General features: G+C 45.3%; 1 protein-coding gene across 1 annotated transcript in view; it reads left to right on the forward strand.

Annotated features, from left to right (window-relative positions):
* Window positions 1-20,230, forward strand: part of XPR1 (xenotropic and polytropic retrovirus receptor 1) — a 112,776-nt gene that overhangs the window by 81,696 nt on the left and 10,850 nt on the right. Inside the window, exons 8-11 of the mRNA XM_041478944.1 lie at window positions 2,273-2,460; window positions 2,753-2,932; window positions 7,465-7,630; window positions 9,296-9,487. Coding sequence (XP_041334878.1) covers window positions 2,273-2,460; window positions 2,753-2,932; window positions 7,465-7,630; window positions 9,296-9,487 — 726 coding nt within the window. The remainder of the gene's footprint in view (window positions 1-2,272; window positions 2,461-2,752; window positions 2,933-7,464; window positions 7,631-9,295; window positions 9,488-20,230) is intronic.

Genomic DNA, 20,230 nt, shown 5'->3' on the forward strand with positions numbered 1-20,230 from the left:
CGGCTTTACTAATTGTGTGTGTGATTTCTGGAGTGTTGTAACTTGCTTAAGCAGTACAAAGGAAAAGGCTTAACAAATCAACTTAGGAGCTCTTGCATTAGGGAAAGCCCATGTCTGTGTTTTTATGACTTAAAAGAATTTTTAATCGGATGTTTCTGTAATTGGATCCAGCCATCTCTTGGGATAAAATGCCTCTGTTTGAGGAGCTATTTGCAGAGCTTCCTGTTTGGTCTTCCCGTGGTAGAGGCATGAAGTTGACCCATCTGCATGAAGGCACTGTTTAATGTGTAGAAACTGTTCTTTATTCATAATTTCTGTTACTTAAACGTTTGATCTCTGTGTGAGATGCAAAATGATTGAAGCCGGTTGTGTTTGCTTTCCTTCTCGGTGCTAAGAATGAAAAAGTGAGGCAGTTGTGAGAAGGAATTCATAAAAATGATTAGATCTCTAGAGCAGGTGTTACTAACCCAGTGTGGGTAATAGCTGTGTTGTATCAGCAGGCATGATCTGATAGCTGAACATTACTGCAGATATTGGGCAAAAACCTGGATTCCAAGTGCAAAGTGGGTGTTTTTAATTGGCCCATACTTTGTTAACCTTTCAGCTGCTTTTGCCAAACTGTTTGTGTGATTTGATCAGCTAAGACAGGATTTTAGTGTTCTGTGTGGAGAATTTGTGAAACAGCATCAGAACATGGCTTCTGCCAGTAACCCAGTGCTGTACTGCCTGATTTGAAATGTACAGCAGCAGCATTTTACAGAGATGAGTTCTTCACCCTTGGGGTCTGTGAAAGGCTGCAAAGCTACAAGTGGATCCCAGGAGGGTATCACCCTAAAGAGGACAAATTCTGGGGCTTCACTGTTTCAGTATGGGCTTCCCTAGGTGCCAAGCTAGTGTGTGAGGTTGGAATTTCACAGAAATGTGCATTTGTTTTGTTAACCAGAAACCTGCAAGGTTTCCTGCAAAATCTCAAGCCTTTACAGTGGTCCTGCTCTTGTTTGAGAATTAGGCTGCCATTAGACTTGTCACCAGGGATATTTTCACTTCTTAGTCAGTATTTTTGGGGCTACTCTGCCCTGTTTGGAGTTTTGACCAGATGACCCATTGTGGTTCCTTCCAACCTTACCCATTTTGTAATTTCCTTTGGTTTTCAGGTAAAAATTTGAAAATCTTTCTTTGCAATTCCGCATTTAAGACTTAATTTCACATTTAAGACATGTAATTTCTTTCAGCTTTTTTGAAGGGTGTGTAACTTCTGTCCAAAAGTTGACTCTGTTTTGCCTGAATCCAAGAGTCTAAAGTTTTAAATATAAAGCAGCAATTCTGAAGTAATTTTTTAATGCATGGCTTTTTCTCTGGAAGTTATGTAATATAAAATGTAGATGCTGAACACATGAAATTCCCTATGGATTTGCTTTCTCTTTTTGAGAAAAAGTTTGAAAAACTTGGGGCTGTAATTTAGGCAGTCCAGTGGGAATAAATTCGTAGCCTCAGTTCTGTAAAGTGCAGGTTCTTTCTTTTACCCCTCTTGGAAAGCACGTGGGTGAGAAACTCTCAATGAAACTAAAACTGAGGATTTAATAACTGTATTTTATTTATGCTTTTCTTATCAAACCTGTGCCTAGTGACCAGTCCTTTGCAAAGAGGTTTATGCTGGAGAAGGCTGCTGCTGTATAAGGCTGTTCATTGTTTGAAATGAAGCATATTTGTTTCCAAACCCCTGCAAACTGAACAAAAGAAGCAACAGGCTTTCCAGCCCTGCTGCCTTGTGCTGGGATTTCTGTTTGGGTGGGGCTGGGTGTTGTAATTCTGGCCATGAATATGTATTGCATTACCATTGTACTGAGTCCGGTGATTAGGCGGGTTTAGCATTGTTTTAAATGCCGTAAATGGTTCCTCTTGGTTTTGTGGGGAGCTGAAGTGTTTGTGTATCTGTCTGTTGGGATTTCATCTCTATTAAAGCAGAATATTTAAGTGCCTCCAGTCAGATTTATGCTGGTGCTGTCCCTAGTGCCTGCAGTGTGAGGCAGGGAGGCTGCTAATGACTCGATTACAAGAGCTGGAAAGGGAATTTTCCCCAGAATACTCCTAAATCCTCTGGCAGGCTAGGCAAAAAGTCCTCCACTTGCTGGAACATGCAGTTGTGTACACGTGTACCCTGTTTTCTCAGGGTGCAGCCAAACATCTGAGATCCAGGATAAAGCCTTGCTTTGTGACACGACCTCTGTTATCCCTAAAATCCTTTTTTTTTTTTTTTTTTTGTCTTTGCCAGGTGTGGCTTTTATAGATGGACCAAATGTGTGGCCACTGGTGAGAATCTATCGAGGTGGCTTTCTCCTGATAGAATTCCTCTTTCTCCTGGGTATCAACACCTATGGCTGGAGACAGGCTGGAGTCAACCACGTCCTCATCTTCGAGCTCAACCCCCGCAGCAACTTGTCCCATCAACATCTCTTTGAGGTGAACAGGAGGGATTTTAGAGTGGCTGAGCCATGCTGAGGATCAGCAGGATAAATCCTGCAACATTTCCTGGCAAGGACTCCTAATACAATTAGAAGAGGAAGTTGCTGAAGTCTGATTAGATTACAGGATTGAGCACTGCTCTCCCTTTTCTTCTAATGAGAACACATTGCAGGTTTCGGGGCTGTGTTTTCATTAGGTGTCTGTTTGTTTGGGTTTTTTCCCTGCAGATTACTGGTTTCAGGGCTGTGTTTTCATTAAGTGTCTGTTTGTTGTTTCTTTTCCCCTGCAGATCGCTGGTTTCCTGGGTGTTTTGTGGTGCCTGAGCCTGCTGGCATGTATATATGGTCAATTCACCTACATCCCCATGCAGGTGAACCCACTCATCCTGTACGGCTTCATGTTGCTTTTTCTCATCAACCCTACCAAAACCTTGTATTACAAGTCCCGTTTTTGGCTGCTCAAACTATTGGTAAGTGTCAAAGCTGGTTGAAATAAGTAATTGTTTGTTTAAATGCTATGGCTGAGCAGTAGCTGTGAAGTGTATACAGGTGTCACTAACCCTCAGGAAAGAGGGGTGCTGGGGGATGCTTATGCCACTGATTTATAGAGCAGACCTGATCAGGTGTTGACTGCAGATAGTTTTTGAGGATGGGTTTGCAGGAGCATATTCTGCTTCCTCTACCAGTTGACTTGTTAACCTTCCTGTAGACAGCTGCTTACAAACTTTTGCATGTATGGAAGCCCTTGGATGTCTTGCTTGTTTATTCCTTAACCTAGTGAAACAGGTTGATTAGGGATCCAGTGCTCTAAGGCAAGGCTGCATGGATGCTCCTCAGCCCAAACTGGGGTAGTGCCAACGTTGAGAGGGTTCACCTTTGGAAAAGTTACTGCCTATAAAATTATGTTCATGGGTGGGGTTTTTTCTGTTTGCGCTCTTAAACTCTTTGTTTGAGACCGAGCTCTTTATTTTCCTGTAAGATAAGTCTGGTAAATTCAATGTCAATATGTGTGCTACTTCAGTGTTCCAGTTATAGGTGGGAGCTCTGAAAGAACAGTTTTCTGACTTGCTGGGTGACTCATGAGTTTCTTCCCAAATGGCTGTTTCACATGCTCTTCCCCACCCTGTGCACCCTTTTAAATTGGCTTTAATCAAGCTGGTTCCCCTGACACCTTCTTCTTGCTAGCACTTCTCTGAGAGCTTTGGGCAGAAGAGCGTTTGGCTGGCTGGTTTTCTTCATAGAATCATTTCAATGCCAATTAAAACAATTAACTGTATCTGGAACACGGCAAAGGTGAGACACAGCATCATGCTCTGAAGACGTGCGTGCAGGTATACACACAGTGAATTAACCTCTGTGAGCTCACCTCTGTTATTTGATTTGCTGGCTTGCTGCTATGCCAGCTTCTTCCTTTGTGCCTTCCAGCACTCAGCCATCCCTCACAGAGGTACCTTTAGTCCCAAGCCTCATTAGTCTGACTGCTGTCCCCTGGTGCGAGGGGAAGCACTGGATGTGCTTTAACCATGAGCAATATCTCTGCTAATTTACCTTAATATCTTGCCAGGGTAAGGTTCTCAGTCTCCACAGAGCTGTTAGGCTGTTTGCAGCTCCTGGCCTGTCCCAGTGATCTCCAGACTGTGCTGCAGTCTGAGACAGAGTTGTAGGATCTTGGAATATCCTGAGTTGGAAGGGACCTTAAAGATCATTGAGTTCCAACCCCTCTGCCACAGGCAGGGACATTTTCCATGATCTCAGGCTGCTCCAAGCCCTGTCCAACCTGGCCTTGGACACTTCCAGGGATGGGGCAGCCACAGCTTCTCTGGGTAACCTGTGCCAGGGCCTGACCACCACTGCAGGGAAGAATTTCTTCGTTGTAGCTAATCTAAACCTACACTCTATCAGTTTCAAGCCATTCCCCCTTGTCCTGTCACTAAATGCCCTTGTAAACAGTCTCTCTTCACCAAACCTGAACCATGGAGAATCTCAAGTTGGAAGGGATCCATCCATAAGGTTCATTGAGTACCTTAAGTGTGCAGAGGCCAGTTCATCCCAAGGTCTCCTAGGGGAAAAAAGCTTCATCAAAATGCAAGATCACCTTAATGGTGGGAGATGACACGGTACTTGTGTGCATTATGTGGAAGGAGGAAGGGGAAAGAAATGGCCAGACCACATAAAGAGCAGCTTTTATTGTGTGTATTTGACCAGCTGGATGTATTTTATTTCTCCATGCAGCTGCCAGCAGCTCTCTGGGTGAAAGGAGGTTTAAATAGTGCAAGTCTTAGAACAGTTCTGCTCACACAAAATTATGTTTGGTGAGCATTTTTCTTCACGTGCTTCATATGTTTCATTTCCAGCCAAAACTGACATACCAGGTATAGCAGAGCATTACTGGCACTTTCAGTTTTTCTGGGAACAAATCAGGGGCATGCTTGAGTGTGTTGTAGCATTTCCTCATGGATCTAAAAGGCTTCCTTCCTCCCTCTGTGACTGACATCAAGTGCTGGTTGAGGGTGGGATCTCTTGTGCTAATCCCTGAGGGATGGCAAAACATCAGAATTGATCTTCCTCTGAGTGAAAAAAGTGATTTAGCCTGTAGTAAAGTCTAATTTCCCTGCCAGGCTCTTCTTTCTTGCCTGAGTGCTTAGGTGAGCATTCTTTGTGCCTTTGCTGCCAGATGAGAAGCCCCTGAGTGCCCTTGTGTGGGCTGGGGACAGCAGCTCACAGGGAGGAATTGGATCCAAGCCCAGGGAATGTCCCCATGCCCAGGCTCTCTGCAGGAGCTCAGTGGCCACACCAGTGCATGGAGCCTGTCTCTGAGAGGTGAAAAGCTAGCAAGTGTTCAGCTCAGCTCAGATATCTGGCATCTCAGCACCAATTAAAAGTGCAGGGATCAGCACCAGGAAGTCTGTGCTCAGGCTGTGGAATTGTTGATGGAGAAGTGCAACTGGTTATTGAAACTGAGGTGCAGCTCTGGTGTTTTGTGGTTTTATCTTTATCTGGAGGATGTTACAGACACTTCTCAGCTGGGAGGCAAGGAGCTGGCTGTGGTACCTCCACTGGAATTGGGGCAGCAGGCAGAAGCCACAGTGCCTGGCACATGGCATTGGGAGGGTTCAGATGGCAGCTCAGGCTCTGGAGGAGGGTTGACTCAGATGCCAGTGCCAGATATGTCATGGATCTATCTGTTGACTCCTCCTCAGCTATAACCTGTAGGTGGAAAACTTCCACTCTCTTAAAAGTTTTATGCTGTCACCTGGCTGTAGCATTCACATTCTCTGAAAAAATCCCTTAGCCCAGGATTTTTCTCCTGGGAAGATGAGAAGCCTCAGAGAAAAGGAAAACAATTCCTATCTCATTTGCTTCTCCTGTGTTGTGCTCATGTGGAATGTGTTTGGAGATTGTTTACCCACAGGTGATTGTTTCGCTGGATTCTGCTGTGAGCTGTTTTCACTCTTTGGCCAGTCAGGGCCAAGCTGTGTTGGGACTCTGGAAAGAGTCACAAGTTTCATTATTAGCTTTTTAGCATTAAGTGTTCTTTCTGTATTCTTTAGTATAGTATAGTATTCTTTAATATAATATAATAAAGTAATAAATTAGCCTTCTGAGAACATGGCATCAGATTTATCATTCCTCTCTGCCATGGGAGTCCCTGCAAATACGATACCTGGCAGTGCTGAAGTATTTTCCCTAAATTAAATTACAAGAGTATTATTATTTCATGTTTTCTTTTTCTTTTCTTTCTTTTTTTTTTTCCAGGGAGATCTGTCTGTAAAGCTATTTTCACATTTCATTTGCTTAGCTAGTCTTTGTTCATGGACAAAACAATGGTCTATGATAAAAGAGATAAAGACAGTATCAGGGAGTATTGGGAGAAGAGAGGAAAGAGCTTTTGTAAGGGAAGGCTGGTGTGGTTTTTGACCTCTGTCCTGCAGCTGGGCACCTTTGAAGACAGCCCTCCCTAAAGGCTGGCCTTGTTTGACCCTTGGGAATAGGTGCCATCCAACATGAGCACAGAGCTTTCTGGGTCAAGATCCATATCTGCTTTATGCCACTAACTTTTAATCCCCTATTTGGCTTTGAAATTTTAAGAGCAGAGCCTTAAATCTGCATTACAGGCTGATGGGGATGTGTCAGTCCTTTCCTGGCTTTCTGCAGCTGTGCACCCTTCAGGTTAATAAGGAGAGCAGTATAAAAGATCAGTGTTAGCCTGTGCTTTCATTAATTTAAAGGTTCATAAATCCCAGAATGACCGGATGGTGCTGGTGCCTTCTCTGTGAGAAATTGGCCATTAGTAACTACAACTAACTGGGTAGGGAGAGGGGTAATCAAAGGTAATGGAGCAGAAAACTGTCTGCTTTGGAAGGAGCAAAACTGCTCTTCAGGCTTAGAGGGAAAGTGGACTGGCATTGAGGGGGAGTCCAGATGACAGGCAATAGGATTTCCTCTGCCTTTTCTTTCACCCTTTCCCTGCTGGAGGCATTGGCAGACCCAGTAAGAATCCTCACTGTCACAACTTCTAACACCAAAGAACAACTTGTGTTAAGTAAGCCAAGGCATGACCAGACTAATGGCTGTGCTGAGAGTCTAAACCCAAGTGTGAGGGGGAAGGTAAACGTGGAAGATGTCAGTGGACACTGTGTAAGTGCCTGAAAGAAAGTGCTGATCAAAGTGAGAGGCAATGAGAGAAATGGAGCTGTGTAGAACTCTGGGATTTTCTGGGAAAGAGCTTGGCTAGAGAAGACTGGGCTGTTCTGCCAGTAAAAAACAAAAGGCTGGGGGGGCACAGGAATAGATGCATACAGGAGGAGGAAAGCAGGAATGTTCTTTGTACTGAAAGTGAGGAGACAGTTATCCTTTTTTGTCAGCAGGAGCAAAAGGTCAGCAATAAATCTTCAAGCATTTCTGTTATTTCCATATTTGTTCAGTTCTGTGATGTCCTGCCACTGCATTTGGATGCCTTTGACACAGCCATGAATTATTCCTGCTTTGTTTTTCCTGACAGTTTCGAGTATTCACTGCTCCCTTCCACAAGGTAGGCTTCGCAGATTTCTGGCTGGCTGATCAGCTCAACAGCCTGGTCGTGATACTTATGGATTTGGAATACATGATCTGCTTCTACAGCTTTGAGGTTCAGTGGGAGGACAATGCTGGACTTCTGGCAGATACAGGTAGAGTAATGCTGATGACCCCTGGGAATGGGGTCAAAATGACCTGAGAAACACTGAGCCAGGCAACTTCCTAATTGTTTTAAAGAAGGTTATTAATAGCACAGGAAAGCGAAATAATTGGCATTTCTTGGAAACGTGACATTAGAGAGATTCTCCTCTTTCTTACTTCCATCCAGAGAATTGGAATTTCACATCAGTGTTCATTTCCTAATCCAGTTATTTGGCCCAATGTCTATATCCATCAAAGATTTTAGACACAGCACTCCTGATTGGAAAGAGAAATCCATTTTTCTGGCATTGTTGATTTATTTCATAGTAGTTTAACCATGTATTTGCCTTTAGCCTCTTCCTGTTGCTCATCATGAGGATCCTGAGCTTGTTGAGCACAGCTGTCTGTGCTGTAGCCTGGTTCTTACGGGCTCCATTCTGAAGCAAGAGAGGATGGAGGAGCTCCTTGGTGCCACCTCTTACTTGATTTGAGTTGATGCTGCTCTGCCAGGGTTGTCCATGCTCTGTCTTCCCTTATTTTCTAGCCAGAAGGAGCACAGAGCTGGAATGTGAATTTTGACTTTGGCCTTCCCAGTGGCAAAACAGTACCTGTCTCCTCACTGTTGACTTTCCATTTTAAGCAGTGACTGCTGGCAAATCATATTGTCTGATGGTTTTGACACTTGCTGAGAGAATTTGCTGTATGCTTCAATAAGCATCAGTGTTCACTTTGTTCTTCCAATCTGTCTGATCTTTCCCTTCATTTTAAAAGACACCGTTGCGAGCAGCTAAATATTTACTTATTAAAAATAAAATTAAAATACATAAAGCAACTGTGTGCATAACAATTTGTCCTCTTCCAATCTGAGCTGTGGAATGATAGCAAAGTGGTTTGGGATAAATATCAGCTAATAATGTATCTCCCTTAGTATGAATAAGAAACAAATTAATGTTAGGCAGCAGGGTGTTTGGTTTAGATGTGCTGAGACAGCAGAAGAGTATGGAGCTCTTAGGGAGTTCCAGGAAAAGCTGAGGGTTTCCTGGTCATTGCCTTAATAAAAAGAAGGCCTTCAAACAGGGAGGAGGGGACACAATGGCATTGTGGTGTGGTTGCTTCTCATCTCAGTTTTTGAAACCAGACTGTACCTTGGCTTTACTTTTTAAAAAACAAAGTGAAAAACGCTAAACCCAATCCCATACTGAAATGTGTTTTTTTCCTATTACAATGCACAAGGAAAACAGGTCAAGGACATCTTTGGCAAAGTAGCCTTTTAGAGCTGTCCTGCAGAGTTTCTAAGTGCTCTCCCATTTATGCACAAAAATCCAATGTCAAAGGCCTTTTGTAATTCCATCCTTAATTTGATTATTCACAGTCCCGCCAACAGCGCTGAGCACATTTAAAAATAGATAATTTCTAATCTAGCATGTTGGTTATACTGGCAGGATGAGGGAGTTAGATGGTGATCTGTCTGGATGTGTTATTGATATCACATCACCTGAACACCTCCAGGATGGAATATTGAGCTACTTTGGGCTTCTTGCTGTTTGTGTGCCTCAGTACCAGCTGTTGGTGGGGAATCACTGCCATAAAGTGATATTGCAGACAGGAAGACAACAGCAGTTCTTAAACTTACTAACTCTTTGCCTTAACAGCTTCAACTCCTGTTTTTCTTGCAGATAATCAGATTTGTAACAGCTACTCCTACGGAGTGAGAGCAGTTGTCCAGTGCATCCCTGCTTGGTTGCGATTCATCCAGTGCCTGCGCCGTTACCGCGATAACAAACGGGCCTTTCATCTGGTTAACGCTGGAAAATATTCCACCACCTTCTTCGTGGTGACATTTGCAGCCCTCTACAGCACTCACAAAGGTATTGGTGATTTTGGAGAATCCTGTGCAGCTCCTGGGGTTTGCTTTTTTTACACAAGAGAAGCTCAGAATCTGGCATCCCGTTGAAACTCAAGCTTCTTGTGTTTTGGCACCTATGAAACATCTCTGGGGAAAGGCAGGGGGCTGCCCAGCTTGTAAAGAGTGTTTTAAGATCTTATTTTAGGTGTTTTTCACATCCCTGGTCTGCTTAGAGTTGCACTTAGGGAGCGGGGGAGGGAATTTTATGTTTGTCTTTTGAAAGCTGAAATACCTGTCAGGTTTTGCTGTGAAGGGAGGTGAATGGGAGGGAGATAGATGAGGAAAGGGCTAGCACAGCAAATACTTCTCCCTTAACATTCATGAATATTTTACCTGGATCTTCTAAATAATCAGTCCATCATTCCTAAATGTGAAGGCATGTGCACAGTGCCAGGAAAAAAAAGCTCTCTCTGATTTTCCTGTGTGATTCTATCCATGTTTTTTCAGCAGCTGGTAAGGAGTTGTTTCCAATCCATTTAACTGCAGATTGAGCTCTGATCCCTGAAGTTCCTCATCTCCCTGGAAACGACAATTACTCGATTCTACTCTTGTTCTGAAGGAAAAAGCTTTTAGTTTCTGCACTTCAGGCAGCCGCCCTGCCCTGCCTTTCATTGTTCTGAAGCCTTAAAAGCTGTATTCTTTCATTTGAGAATATCTCCCTTCCATATACCCAGAAATTAGCAACCACACACAGTCGTGAGCAATTACTTAGCCTGGAATATTCCTGTGGTGAGGCAGGGAGAAGTGTTGAAGACACGATTCTAGTTAACATCCTGGGTTTTTTGGAGGGGTGGCAGGGTTGTTAGAAACCTTCCCGTGGCCAAGAAATGTCTGTTTTGACATAGCTGGGCCCAGAGTCACGCTGATGATGTTTGTCAGTGTATTTTAATGGCAGGGAGGGGCAGTGCCCCAAGCTGGCTGGAGGCTGGGAGTTGGGCTCTGTATCCAGAGCTAGTGTGGGAGCATCCTCTGGAAGCATCCCCTGTGCATCTCCTCCATGCTGCCTTGTCCCTGAAGCTCATTCCTGTTTTAACTTGTTTGCTCAGTGACATTCTGCAGCCCTGCAGTCCAGTTAGTCACCACTGCCAGAGCCTAGGATGATTCCCTGGCTCCAGAATCACTGCTTACATCTTCCGTAGCCAGAGCTGCTCTGGGGAGGCTGACTAATGCCTCTGCCTGCCTCTGGGAGGGACACATTGCCAGAGCCTTCAGTTGGGGTAGGGTTGTGTCTTGGTTTGAAAAGCCAGGGGTCTGCTAAGGAAGGTTGGAGCCTCCCTTGAAATGGAAAATGTAAACCCCCTCCCTCTGAATTATTATAGTTTTGAAATTAAGAGGCTCTCAGGAAAATATATGGGAGCAGGAATAACAGTTCTTTACTAGGAAAATTAAAATACAAATGCAGTAGTACAAACAAACAAAAAAAACCACTGCCAGAGTCACAACAAGAGCTGACTCCCTGTGTGTCAGGGTGGTGGCAAATCCTACAACCCAGGACAGGTTGGAACCAAGAGGAAAAGCAGCCTCTGTCAAAAGGTCCTGTTGAAGAGTTTGAAAGAGTTCTCTTTCCTCCGCCCTTGAAGCTTTTGATCCGTGCCAGTGTTGCTACTCCAGTTCTGGTTGCTGCCACGCATAACTGGTGTCCCCTTTCCCAGTCTGGCAGGGAGTGGGCTGTAATGAGGTGTTTATGAGCCTTGTTCCAGTTGCTGTGAGAGTTCCTGACTCCCAGCTTTTGTCTGTCCTGTTTTGTCAGTGGCACATCGTTGTTGGGTTGTTGGTGTCATACAAAAAAAATTTGTAAGCTTGGTGGCCTTTGGAAATTACACATTAGCAGAGATTTGTAAATGTCACTGTGCTGGGCTTTTCAGAGGGCTGCCTAAAGCCCTGGACATGTCTCCTCAGGCCTGTAGGCCTGTTCCATCCTGCCACAAATGCACTTTCTGTGTGCTGTACCTGTTAAGAGGCCAGTTTTATCAAAGTGCTTTACACAGATGGCCAGTTTGTTTGGAACTTGGAATCAGATGGTTTGTTATCAAGTTGTTATGATGCTACTGTTGAAAATAGACGTGCTGCTCACCCACACCTTCTCTGTGTCTGCCCAAGGATAGCAAACACCCCTCTCTTACCTCCTAAACACCTGTAGGGGGGAGCTGTGTGTTCTGAAGAAAGTGCTGCCCAAAACAGGTGTCAAATTGGTGAAGATCCTTGCTCCTCACACCTGCTCTAAATTTCAGTAACAAACCTATTAGTTTCTGTGGTATCAAGAGTTTTATTTTAACAGTCTTTCATGCCTGTGCTTGCAAGCCTATGACTAACACCTCTGGAATGACAGCTTTTGGCTGCCAGGAGAAGAGGGCAATCCCTGCTCATTCCTTGGGAGGTCAGGTAATGGACACCAGTGCCTGTTCTCCACTTGGGAGGCCTGGGGACATCACAGCCCTTTGAGAAGTCTCATCTTCCTCCCTTCATGTGAACACTGGTTAGTTTGTAGGTGCTCTGTGGGTTTTAGTCAGTGCCTGCCAGCCTTGTGAAGATGAGCTGTGTGCTTGGCTGTTGGCTGGTGTGGAGGGCAGCTAATGCATACACAGTGCACTGACAGCGTTCTGTGTTTCCCTGGGCTTGCTGCTGGAAAACAACTCAAACTAAACAAATGTACAAATGCCACCTTATTAAGTGATGTTTCTGTTCTAGTCCTGCGTGGTATTCCCTTCTCCAAACCTCCTCTAGTGAAGGATCCCCCCAGCAGCACCACGTACTGTGGGCTCTTGACAAGTATCTGTTTCCCCAAAATATCTCTGTTTAATAATTCATATTGCTCAGGCAGTGCATAATTCTGATTCTTTCTTCCCTGAGAGAAGCCATTTCTTTCCTTTCCTTCCCTTGGATTCAGATGCAGGGTGCAATTTTCTCTGCTAATTGCAGTTTGCATGTCAGACCGCTAAGAGAGCAAAGTGAATTCTGTTAGGAGTTTGCTCCGAAACTTGCAATGCTGTTGGTCTGGGACCAGACCACCTTTACAGGGGTAACTCCAAGCTGTCATCTTGATATTCAGGAATCACTGGGATTAGTGAAGCAAATGGGAGAGGAGCTACCCCAGAACATAATGCTGGAGCAAGCAGTGGTGGCACAGACGAGTGCAGACTCCAGCACGGTTCGCAAGCACAGCCACGTTTCAGGGACAACAGCAACAACACCAGGACAACTGTTGCTGAGTTCCCAGAGGAGGAATTCTCAGTATTTTTATCTCTCCCAAAGGAATGGGAAGCAAAGGCCGTGTTCTGTAAATATAGTGCTGCAGGGTGTGTTTGCTCAGGCAAATGAGGCATGCCTGTAACTCGAAGCTACCTGGCAACCGGGGAGCCGCCGGTCCCTGCTCGCTCTGTCCCCTTCTTTCCCACCCTTACTTTGCACTAAGGAGCTCAGTGCTGGCATTAAGTTCCTGCCAGTGCTGAGTAGCTTTCCCCATAGCCAGCCAACAGAGTATTGCATTGCCTTATTTAATCCCTAGGGAAACCTACGTGCTGCTGGGGAAGCAGATGATTAAGCCCAAGCCTGCGGCGGAATATTCACCCCGAGTGCGGCGTTGCTTTGACACGCAACTGCTTTCTGCTGTGTTTTCACTCTGCCAAAAGCAGATGTGCTCTGCTTGAGAAGTGCACCAGGAAAGAGGCTCCCACTTCAGTCCACGTTATCACAGCATTTGTAGAATCATGGAGTGGTTTGGCTTGGAAGGGACTTTAAAGATCATGGATTCCAACCCACATACTTTACACTATGCCAGGTTGCTCCAAGCCCTGTCCAACCTGGCCTTGAACACTTCCAGGGATGTGTTCCACAACTTCTGTGGACATCATGTTCCAGGGCCTCACTACCCTCACAGGGAAGAATTTCTACATCACATCTAATCTTACCCTGCCCTATGTCAGTTTGTAGCTATTCCCATTTGTCCTGTCACTCCAGACCCTTGTCCAAAGACCCTCTCCAGCTCTCTCTGAGCCCCTTTAGGCACTGGAAGGGGCTCTAAGGTTCCACCAGAGCCATCTGATCACCTCTTCAGGCTGAACACTCTCAGCTCTCTCAGCATGTCCCCACAGCTGAGGTGTTTCATCCCTCTGAGCATCTTCATGGCCTCCTCTGGACTCCCTCCAGCAGGTGCATGTGTTCCTTACACCATGTCCTCCTTACACCGAGGGGATCTCACAGAGGGAAATCCACGGGCATCCCTTCTTGTATAAATTGTGCTTGCATTAAAGTAGGCACACTGACGTATCTGGAATAGCCAGCTTTGGTTTCACTCCTCACTCAGACCTGACTCAGGCTGTGTAGGATAGGGTTGTTACGTTTAGGTGTTCAGCTCTTCTAAGAAACAGTTGTGTTGTACTACTCAAGGAGTGCTGGTCACTTCTGAAGCTTTAGTCATGATTTGTGCTCCAACTTTATTCCTTTTCAAATGAGACATTGTGGTTTTCCTGCTGACAGTTTTCTCACCTTGATGCAGCTTGCTCACATGGTCTCATTGGAAATACCAAAATATAGATTTAGCTTCTGTGCTTGAAGAACCAAGCTTCTTGAGTGCCTCTCTTCCATAATATTCTTGTTTTGTGGGATTTGCTGGTTCAGTGTGACCATTTTTTGTTTACTTTGCTATTGGCTGTGTGGGATTTTATCCTTTAACTGAAAGGCAGGATGGTTTATGGACATTGTCAGTTTGATTCATGCACCTTATTCAATGAAATCCTTGTGGTCTAAGTATAATCCTGCTATTTATTAATCTCTGAATTATTCCAAAGTTAATCCACATGGCCTGGAAACTTGAGTGAGCATCTCTTCTTCCATTCTGCTCCCATGGTTTTTCCAGGTGCTCCAAATGAGCCTGCTGAACACCAGTTGCCATTGGTTTGGGGTGCCCTGGAGAGCCCTAGGTCAGTCTAAGATAATGGAACTGCCATGCCCTTTCTCATTAAACAGCCCAGGAAATTGGCAGTAATTAAAAATACGGAAGTTAACTAAATAGAGCTGTCTCTGAAGGGCAGTGCTTCTGTCAGTGCTCTCCCCATCACTTCAGAAAGAGGCTTCTCTGCAGTAATGTCTAATTTATGATTTTTAAAGGCAGCCCTGAGAGAAAAGGGCCAAGGAATAGAGATGTGGAGTGTCAAGGCAAAAGCCATCCTGCGATTAATGGAAGGTGTTGGACCGTCCCTTATTAATAGAGAGCTTCAAGCAGGTCTGACCAGAGGAAGATGAATAGGAAATGTGCAGCTTTTGGAAAATGCAGTGGAAGATTCCCAGGTCTCTCCCTGCTGCCCACTCCTCATTAATCAGGATGGCTTTGGCCATTCCCAGCAGTGACACCGCATCACGCCCGGACAGGTCACTGCTTCTGCCACCCTCTGTCCCCTGCAGGGCCCTGAGAAGGGCTCTGACTTCTCTACAAATGTAGACTCTTGGCTAAAAGAAGACAGGAGATGTTGCCTCTTGACAGTTCTTCACTGCTGCTTTGCTTGCATTGTGCCCGGAGGCGACTGCAGAGGTTTCTGATCAGCATCATCTGATGGTGACACGCAGCAGGCTGGGGTGACATCCAGCTGTGCCACTGGGGGCTGCAGGAGGTACCTGGCTGCACCTGAGCTCTCTGGGTGGTGGCTTGTGTCACTTAGCCCTCGGCATTGCTGTGTTAGAAGCTGCAGGTGGCAGCCCCCGTGGCGTGAGGCTGCTCGCAGGTGGGACAATGAGGCACTGTGATCCTACATGCTTACAGCAGGAGACAGTGAGGTGATGTGAGAGCTGGGACTGAAATCACAGCAGTGCAACAGTGTAGAGTCCCCCAACTGAGCTGGAGAAGTTCATTTTTAGGGGGTGGGGCAGGGCAAAATAAGTGAACATGTAGAATTTTTGTAAGCACAAAGCTTTTAAAATCACAAAAGAGTGAAGCAAGCAGCATTTGTGAGATCCTGTTCCCTCACTTCTGTGTTGGTACAAGACCTCCTGTCTCTCCCCCTCTTCCTCAGTACTGAAAGAACTGTCAGCATTTGATTTAGGTGTCACAAGAGCCTTATAGAGTGCTTGGATTGACCTCTTGAAGTAAAACAAACTTTGTAATGGGATTAACTGGCTTCTTTCTTAATACTTGCCGTTTTCACACGCCTTCCCTTAGCACAGCACACTGGCAACTCCAGCAGGATGATTATTTGGAGCCAAAACATGCACAGTCTGTCACATTGCTGGGAGCTAGGATGAATTTTTGTCTGCAACCCTGTCATCCCGTGCCCAGGAGGCCTCCAGTAATGAGTTGTGTTCATTAGGCAGTCTTTCTGATCCTTTCCATCAGAGAGGCAGCAGTGTCATTAGTGAGGAATTGGGAGGCATTGCCATGGGCAAACATTTCTCATCCTGGCCTCTGACCTCCTCAGGGCTCTGTGGCACCCTGGTTTCTCCTGGTTTCCTGTTAGCTCAGCTGATTGCTGACACCCAGCCCAGTATCCCAGTGATGGTGCTTGGGGTGGAGCCAGGAGCATCCCTGGAATGCTGCAGGAGCATCCCTGGAATGCTGCAGCAGGAGCAGCCACATTTTATTTTTAATTTTGGTTTTACTAATTGTTAATATTAAGCTTAGTATGTTTTACAAATTGTTGATCTTTTACTTTTAAAATAATGTTCTTTATTTTTAAATGTGATCTTTGCTTTTAGTTGTTTTAATGAATTCTTACCCAACAGTGCCTTTGGAGAGTTGGGTATATACAAACATTTATGAATCTTCACCTGTTTTCAAAGTTTATATTTTGATGGTTTGTAAAAATATGCTTTTTTAGATTGGTTAGTTGCCCTCTTACTATAACATAATTATTTGTCACAGGTATTGAGGTTTTATTTAATACTGAATAGGTTACCCCTGTGTCTACTAAAATTTAATTTTGTTACTTTATTTTAACTTTTTGCTTTAATTTAAAAGTCTTGGAGTATAAAAATATGTTGAGTACACTCCGTTTTAGTTATTTTTGTTGGGTTTCTTAAATTATTGGAAACTTTCTTTTTTAATAATTTAAATACTTTATTACTTTCTTTGCTGTTTACGACTGGTTGTTACTAAAATTTTTATAGCTCTCTAAGTAGCTTTTGTTTTTTTAGAATAACACAGATGTCACTTATTATGCCTTTGTGTTAAAGGTGGCTGGGGAAATGGGAGTGCTAATGAATGAGGTGTAAGTTAAAAGGGTGACCTACTGATTCTTAATTTCACGGGCACTTAAGGTGGGAAGCCTGACCCTTTTTTTAATGGAACATTTTAAGGAAAGCAAGTGGCTGCATTACAAGCAATCTTCCTGTCACATACACACAGGTCTGGAGTCTGTGGTGGTGCAGAAATGTAGGAGATGCAGTCATCTAGCATTTTTTCTCTCTTGCTTTTAAAAGAAGTGAATTTTGAAAGAATCTGCTGTTGGATGTCAAAGGACTACCGAGGCAGCAGGTGACATTGTGTCCCCCTCCCCATGCTATTCATTTCTGATCATGAATCCAGATATTCTTATTAGTGAGACTTCTGGCAAATGCTGATTGGAAACCCCTCTCAAGGCAGAGATTAAACTTTCCCTAAGAGCACTTCTCAAAAGCTACAGGAGGTACCAGAAAAGAACCAGCTCAAATCTCAGCCATGACTGCTATGCTCCCTCCTGTTTGCAGTTCAATCACACTTGTCACTTGGTGAGGTACAAGCCAGGAGTTTGCTGCCACGTCTTGAAATTAGACACAAACCAACGCAAACCTGCAGAGGGTTTTTAATCCAAACACGATTTTGGGATTTCCCTGCTCTGCAAATGTAGACTCTTGGCTAAAAGAAGAGACGAGATGTTGCCTCTTGACAGTTCTTTGCTGCTGTTTTGCTTAAATTGTGCCCGGAGGCGACTGCAGAGGTTTGCACAATGCAAGGGAAGGCTCTTAGGGAAGAGTCAGTGTTTGGCAGGGCCCATCAGCTCTCCACAGCGAGTCCTGCCTGTGCTCCCGTGGGTTATTTTTGCCTTTTAACTGCATCAAGTCCCGTGTCATGTCCTGGTTGTGCCATTGATCATTGTTAAACAGCAGGACGTGCTGGCTGGGCAGAAAGGCAGCGCTACCCGCTCGTTAAGAGATCTAATTACTGAGGGGAGAGGTAGTGCTGTGCTGTGAGCACTGAGATGTTAGACAAATGCTTGGGGATGTCACTCTGATGGCAGTTCTTACGTAGATAAGTCACTTCTGGCTGTCACCCTGCTCTGTGGTGTGCTGGGATGGAGTTAATGGGCACACACCATCCCTAGGCCTGCTCAGAGCTGCCTTGCACACTAAATACATTTGTGCTTTGCTTCTGCTTCAATCTGTGGTTGAGGCTGCCTTTGGCAGGCCTGGACTGGGGGTTGTTTAGTTGGCAGAGTTGCTGTGGCTGGGTTGGTGTTCTGTGTAGCAGGGCTTACCTGGCTGTGTTCCCTGATAACCTCCAGCTGTTATCAGAGTGCTCCCCACCAGCACAGCCCACGGTGGGTGACACGCCAGGAATGCTTATCAAGGGCCATTGTGCTCTTATCCAGCCCTTCAATAATACATGGCATTGATTTTTGCTGTGTTGAATACTATATAGTGTTTACATTCCCCAGAATAATTCAGCAGGGTAAACAGCTGAATTCTTTGGAGGTAAAGTCAATATTAACAGCATTCAGGAGAGCACTCGCTGTCTCTCTTTGATGGAAAGCAGCCTTTTCTCTTGCCTGTGCTTCGAAGGGGCTGTGATTTCTGCAGAGCAGTGCTCCCTCAGAATGCCAGTCAGATTCTGTGGTCCCTGGGGTTGGTCTGGGGATCCAGGATATTGCCTATCAGCAGATTTTGCAGGCAGTAAATTCTGCTGCTGCAAGTGCCTTTGGCTGTTTTCTGGGACTGTGGCCATTCACAGCTTCAGTTCAAAGGTGGAAGCCATCCATTATTTATCTAGTTGACCTTCTGGAGCAATTTGAGGTGTATTTGTGCAGAGGATTTGCTGGAATTGCATGTTACAGGGTAAACTGAGGATGCTAATGGAAATTCTGTGGTGAAGGCTGCAAACAGCTCCTGTGGCACGCTGCATCCCACAGGCTTTGTGGCAAGTGGAGGAGCACTGTGGACTCACATAGCCTCTGACATAACTGCACACCTCCAGGCTGCAGGCATGGCAATGTGAGCACTGAAATCAGCCCCTCCTCAGGCTCTGAGCTGCACCTGCAGCTTCAGAGGTTTTGTGCCGCTGCTGTTTTGTCCTGCAGGTGCTGCTTTGAATAACAGCAGCTCAGGAGGTTGCTCTGTGGTGGTGCCCTTTGGAGCTTGAGCAGGAAGGTCCTTCATGCCTCCCTTGGGGGGATGTCACTGGTGCCATGGGGTACTGAAAACTTCCTCTTTTTTCCTTCCTGGAGAGGCTGAGATCTGCCAGAGTGCTTCTCTCATCCAGAGCCTCTCTCTCATGGTTTTTGGTGTTTTCTAGCACCTCATTAAACAAAGAAAAAACACACAGGATGAAACAGTTCCTGCTTAAATAGACCCTGACATCAACATAAATATGCAGAGCTCTGTATTGCTCCTGGAAAACCGGCAGGCCAGGAGTTGATGGAGCCTCTGGGCAGAATATGAATGCCTTGATTTTCTCTCCCCCTGAGCAGAAGTGAAGAGGGCTGCTAGGACCAGCCAGCAGAGACCCAGCTATAATTGCTTGCCTGGAGCAGTAACATATTTCTGCACACCAGCTGAATACCAATGAGGACAGAAGGAAGGAAGGTATCAAACAGAACTGCAGGCAGGAGGAAAAGGAGGATAAGTGATTAAAGGAAGGACTTGGAGGCCAAGACTGAAGACAATGGGCTAGTTCTGATTAGGGCATTTTACCAGGGAGTGATTTGGGTTTTTAATGAATTTTTTTCAGGAGCTGTATGCATTGCAGAGCTGGTTGGTGAGAAAGGCAGCAGGAGCAAGTGTGACCCCAGGTGCCACTGAAAAGGCTGCTGCAAAGTCAGAGGCAGGGAGAGGGGAACTGAGCCCAGGATAACTTAACTGAAAGCAAGCACATCCTTTAGAGATTGGTGAGATTATAGTTCTCACTTGGGCCTTTTCCTTCCCAGTTCTCCTCTCTGTAATTGCTCACAAGAGCCTGTGCCACGTGCTCTGGGATGACCCTGCTTGAGCAGACAGGTTGGACCAGGTGACCCACTGTCCCTTCCAGCCTGAGCCATTCTGGGATTTAGGTTTAAGCAGCAAGAACCTTTGAAATTCCCTTTCTCTGTAATTGCCAGCTCAGGATAGAGTTTTGTTCGCCCCTTGTGTGCTTGGAGATGGCAATCAGGGGGCAGAGTGGCCCCTCCATGACCACAGAACCCCAAAAGAGCTGCCCAGCAATGCTTCCCTGCTCTTCTGCCTGCTCCTGCAGGGCATGGCTCAGGATGGTCCCGGCTGCACTGCCTTCTCCATGGCTGCTCCATAAAGGAATGGAATAAGACTCAGTTTATTTGAATTCTGTCCTTAAGGGGAAAAAAAACCCCAGAAAAGAGCCCAACCCAAAGCAGCATGATGTGACGTTCAAGCCTAAGGTGAGAGGAAGCACTGCAGCATCACAGGGTGTTTTGGAGCATTTTAGGTGCTTTGAAAGCACATACAACCCATGAACTGCCTCCAAATTACCCTTTAGGCTCTGGTAATGGGAATTAAACATGGAGATCTAATG

This window comes from Pyrgilauda ruficollis, unplaced genomic scaffold, assembly GCF_017590135.1.
Source record: "Pyrgilauda ruficollis isolate IOZ18807 unplaced genomic scaffold, ASM1759013v1 scaffold47, whole genome shotgun sequence".
NCBI lineage: Eukaryota > Metazoa > Chordata > Aves > Passeriformes > Passeridae > Pyrgilauda > Pyrgilauda ruficollis.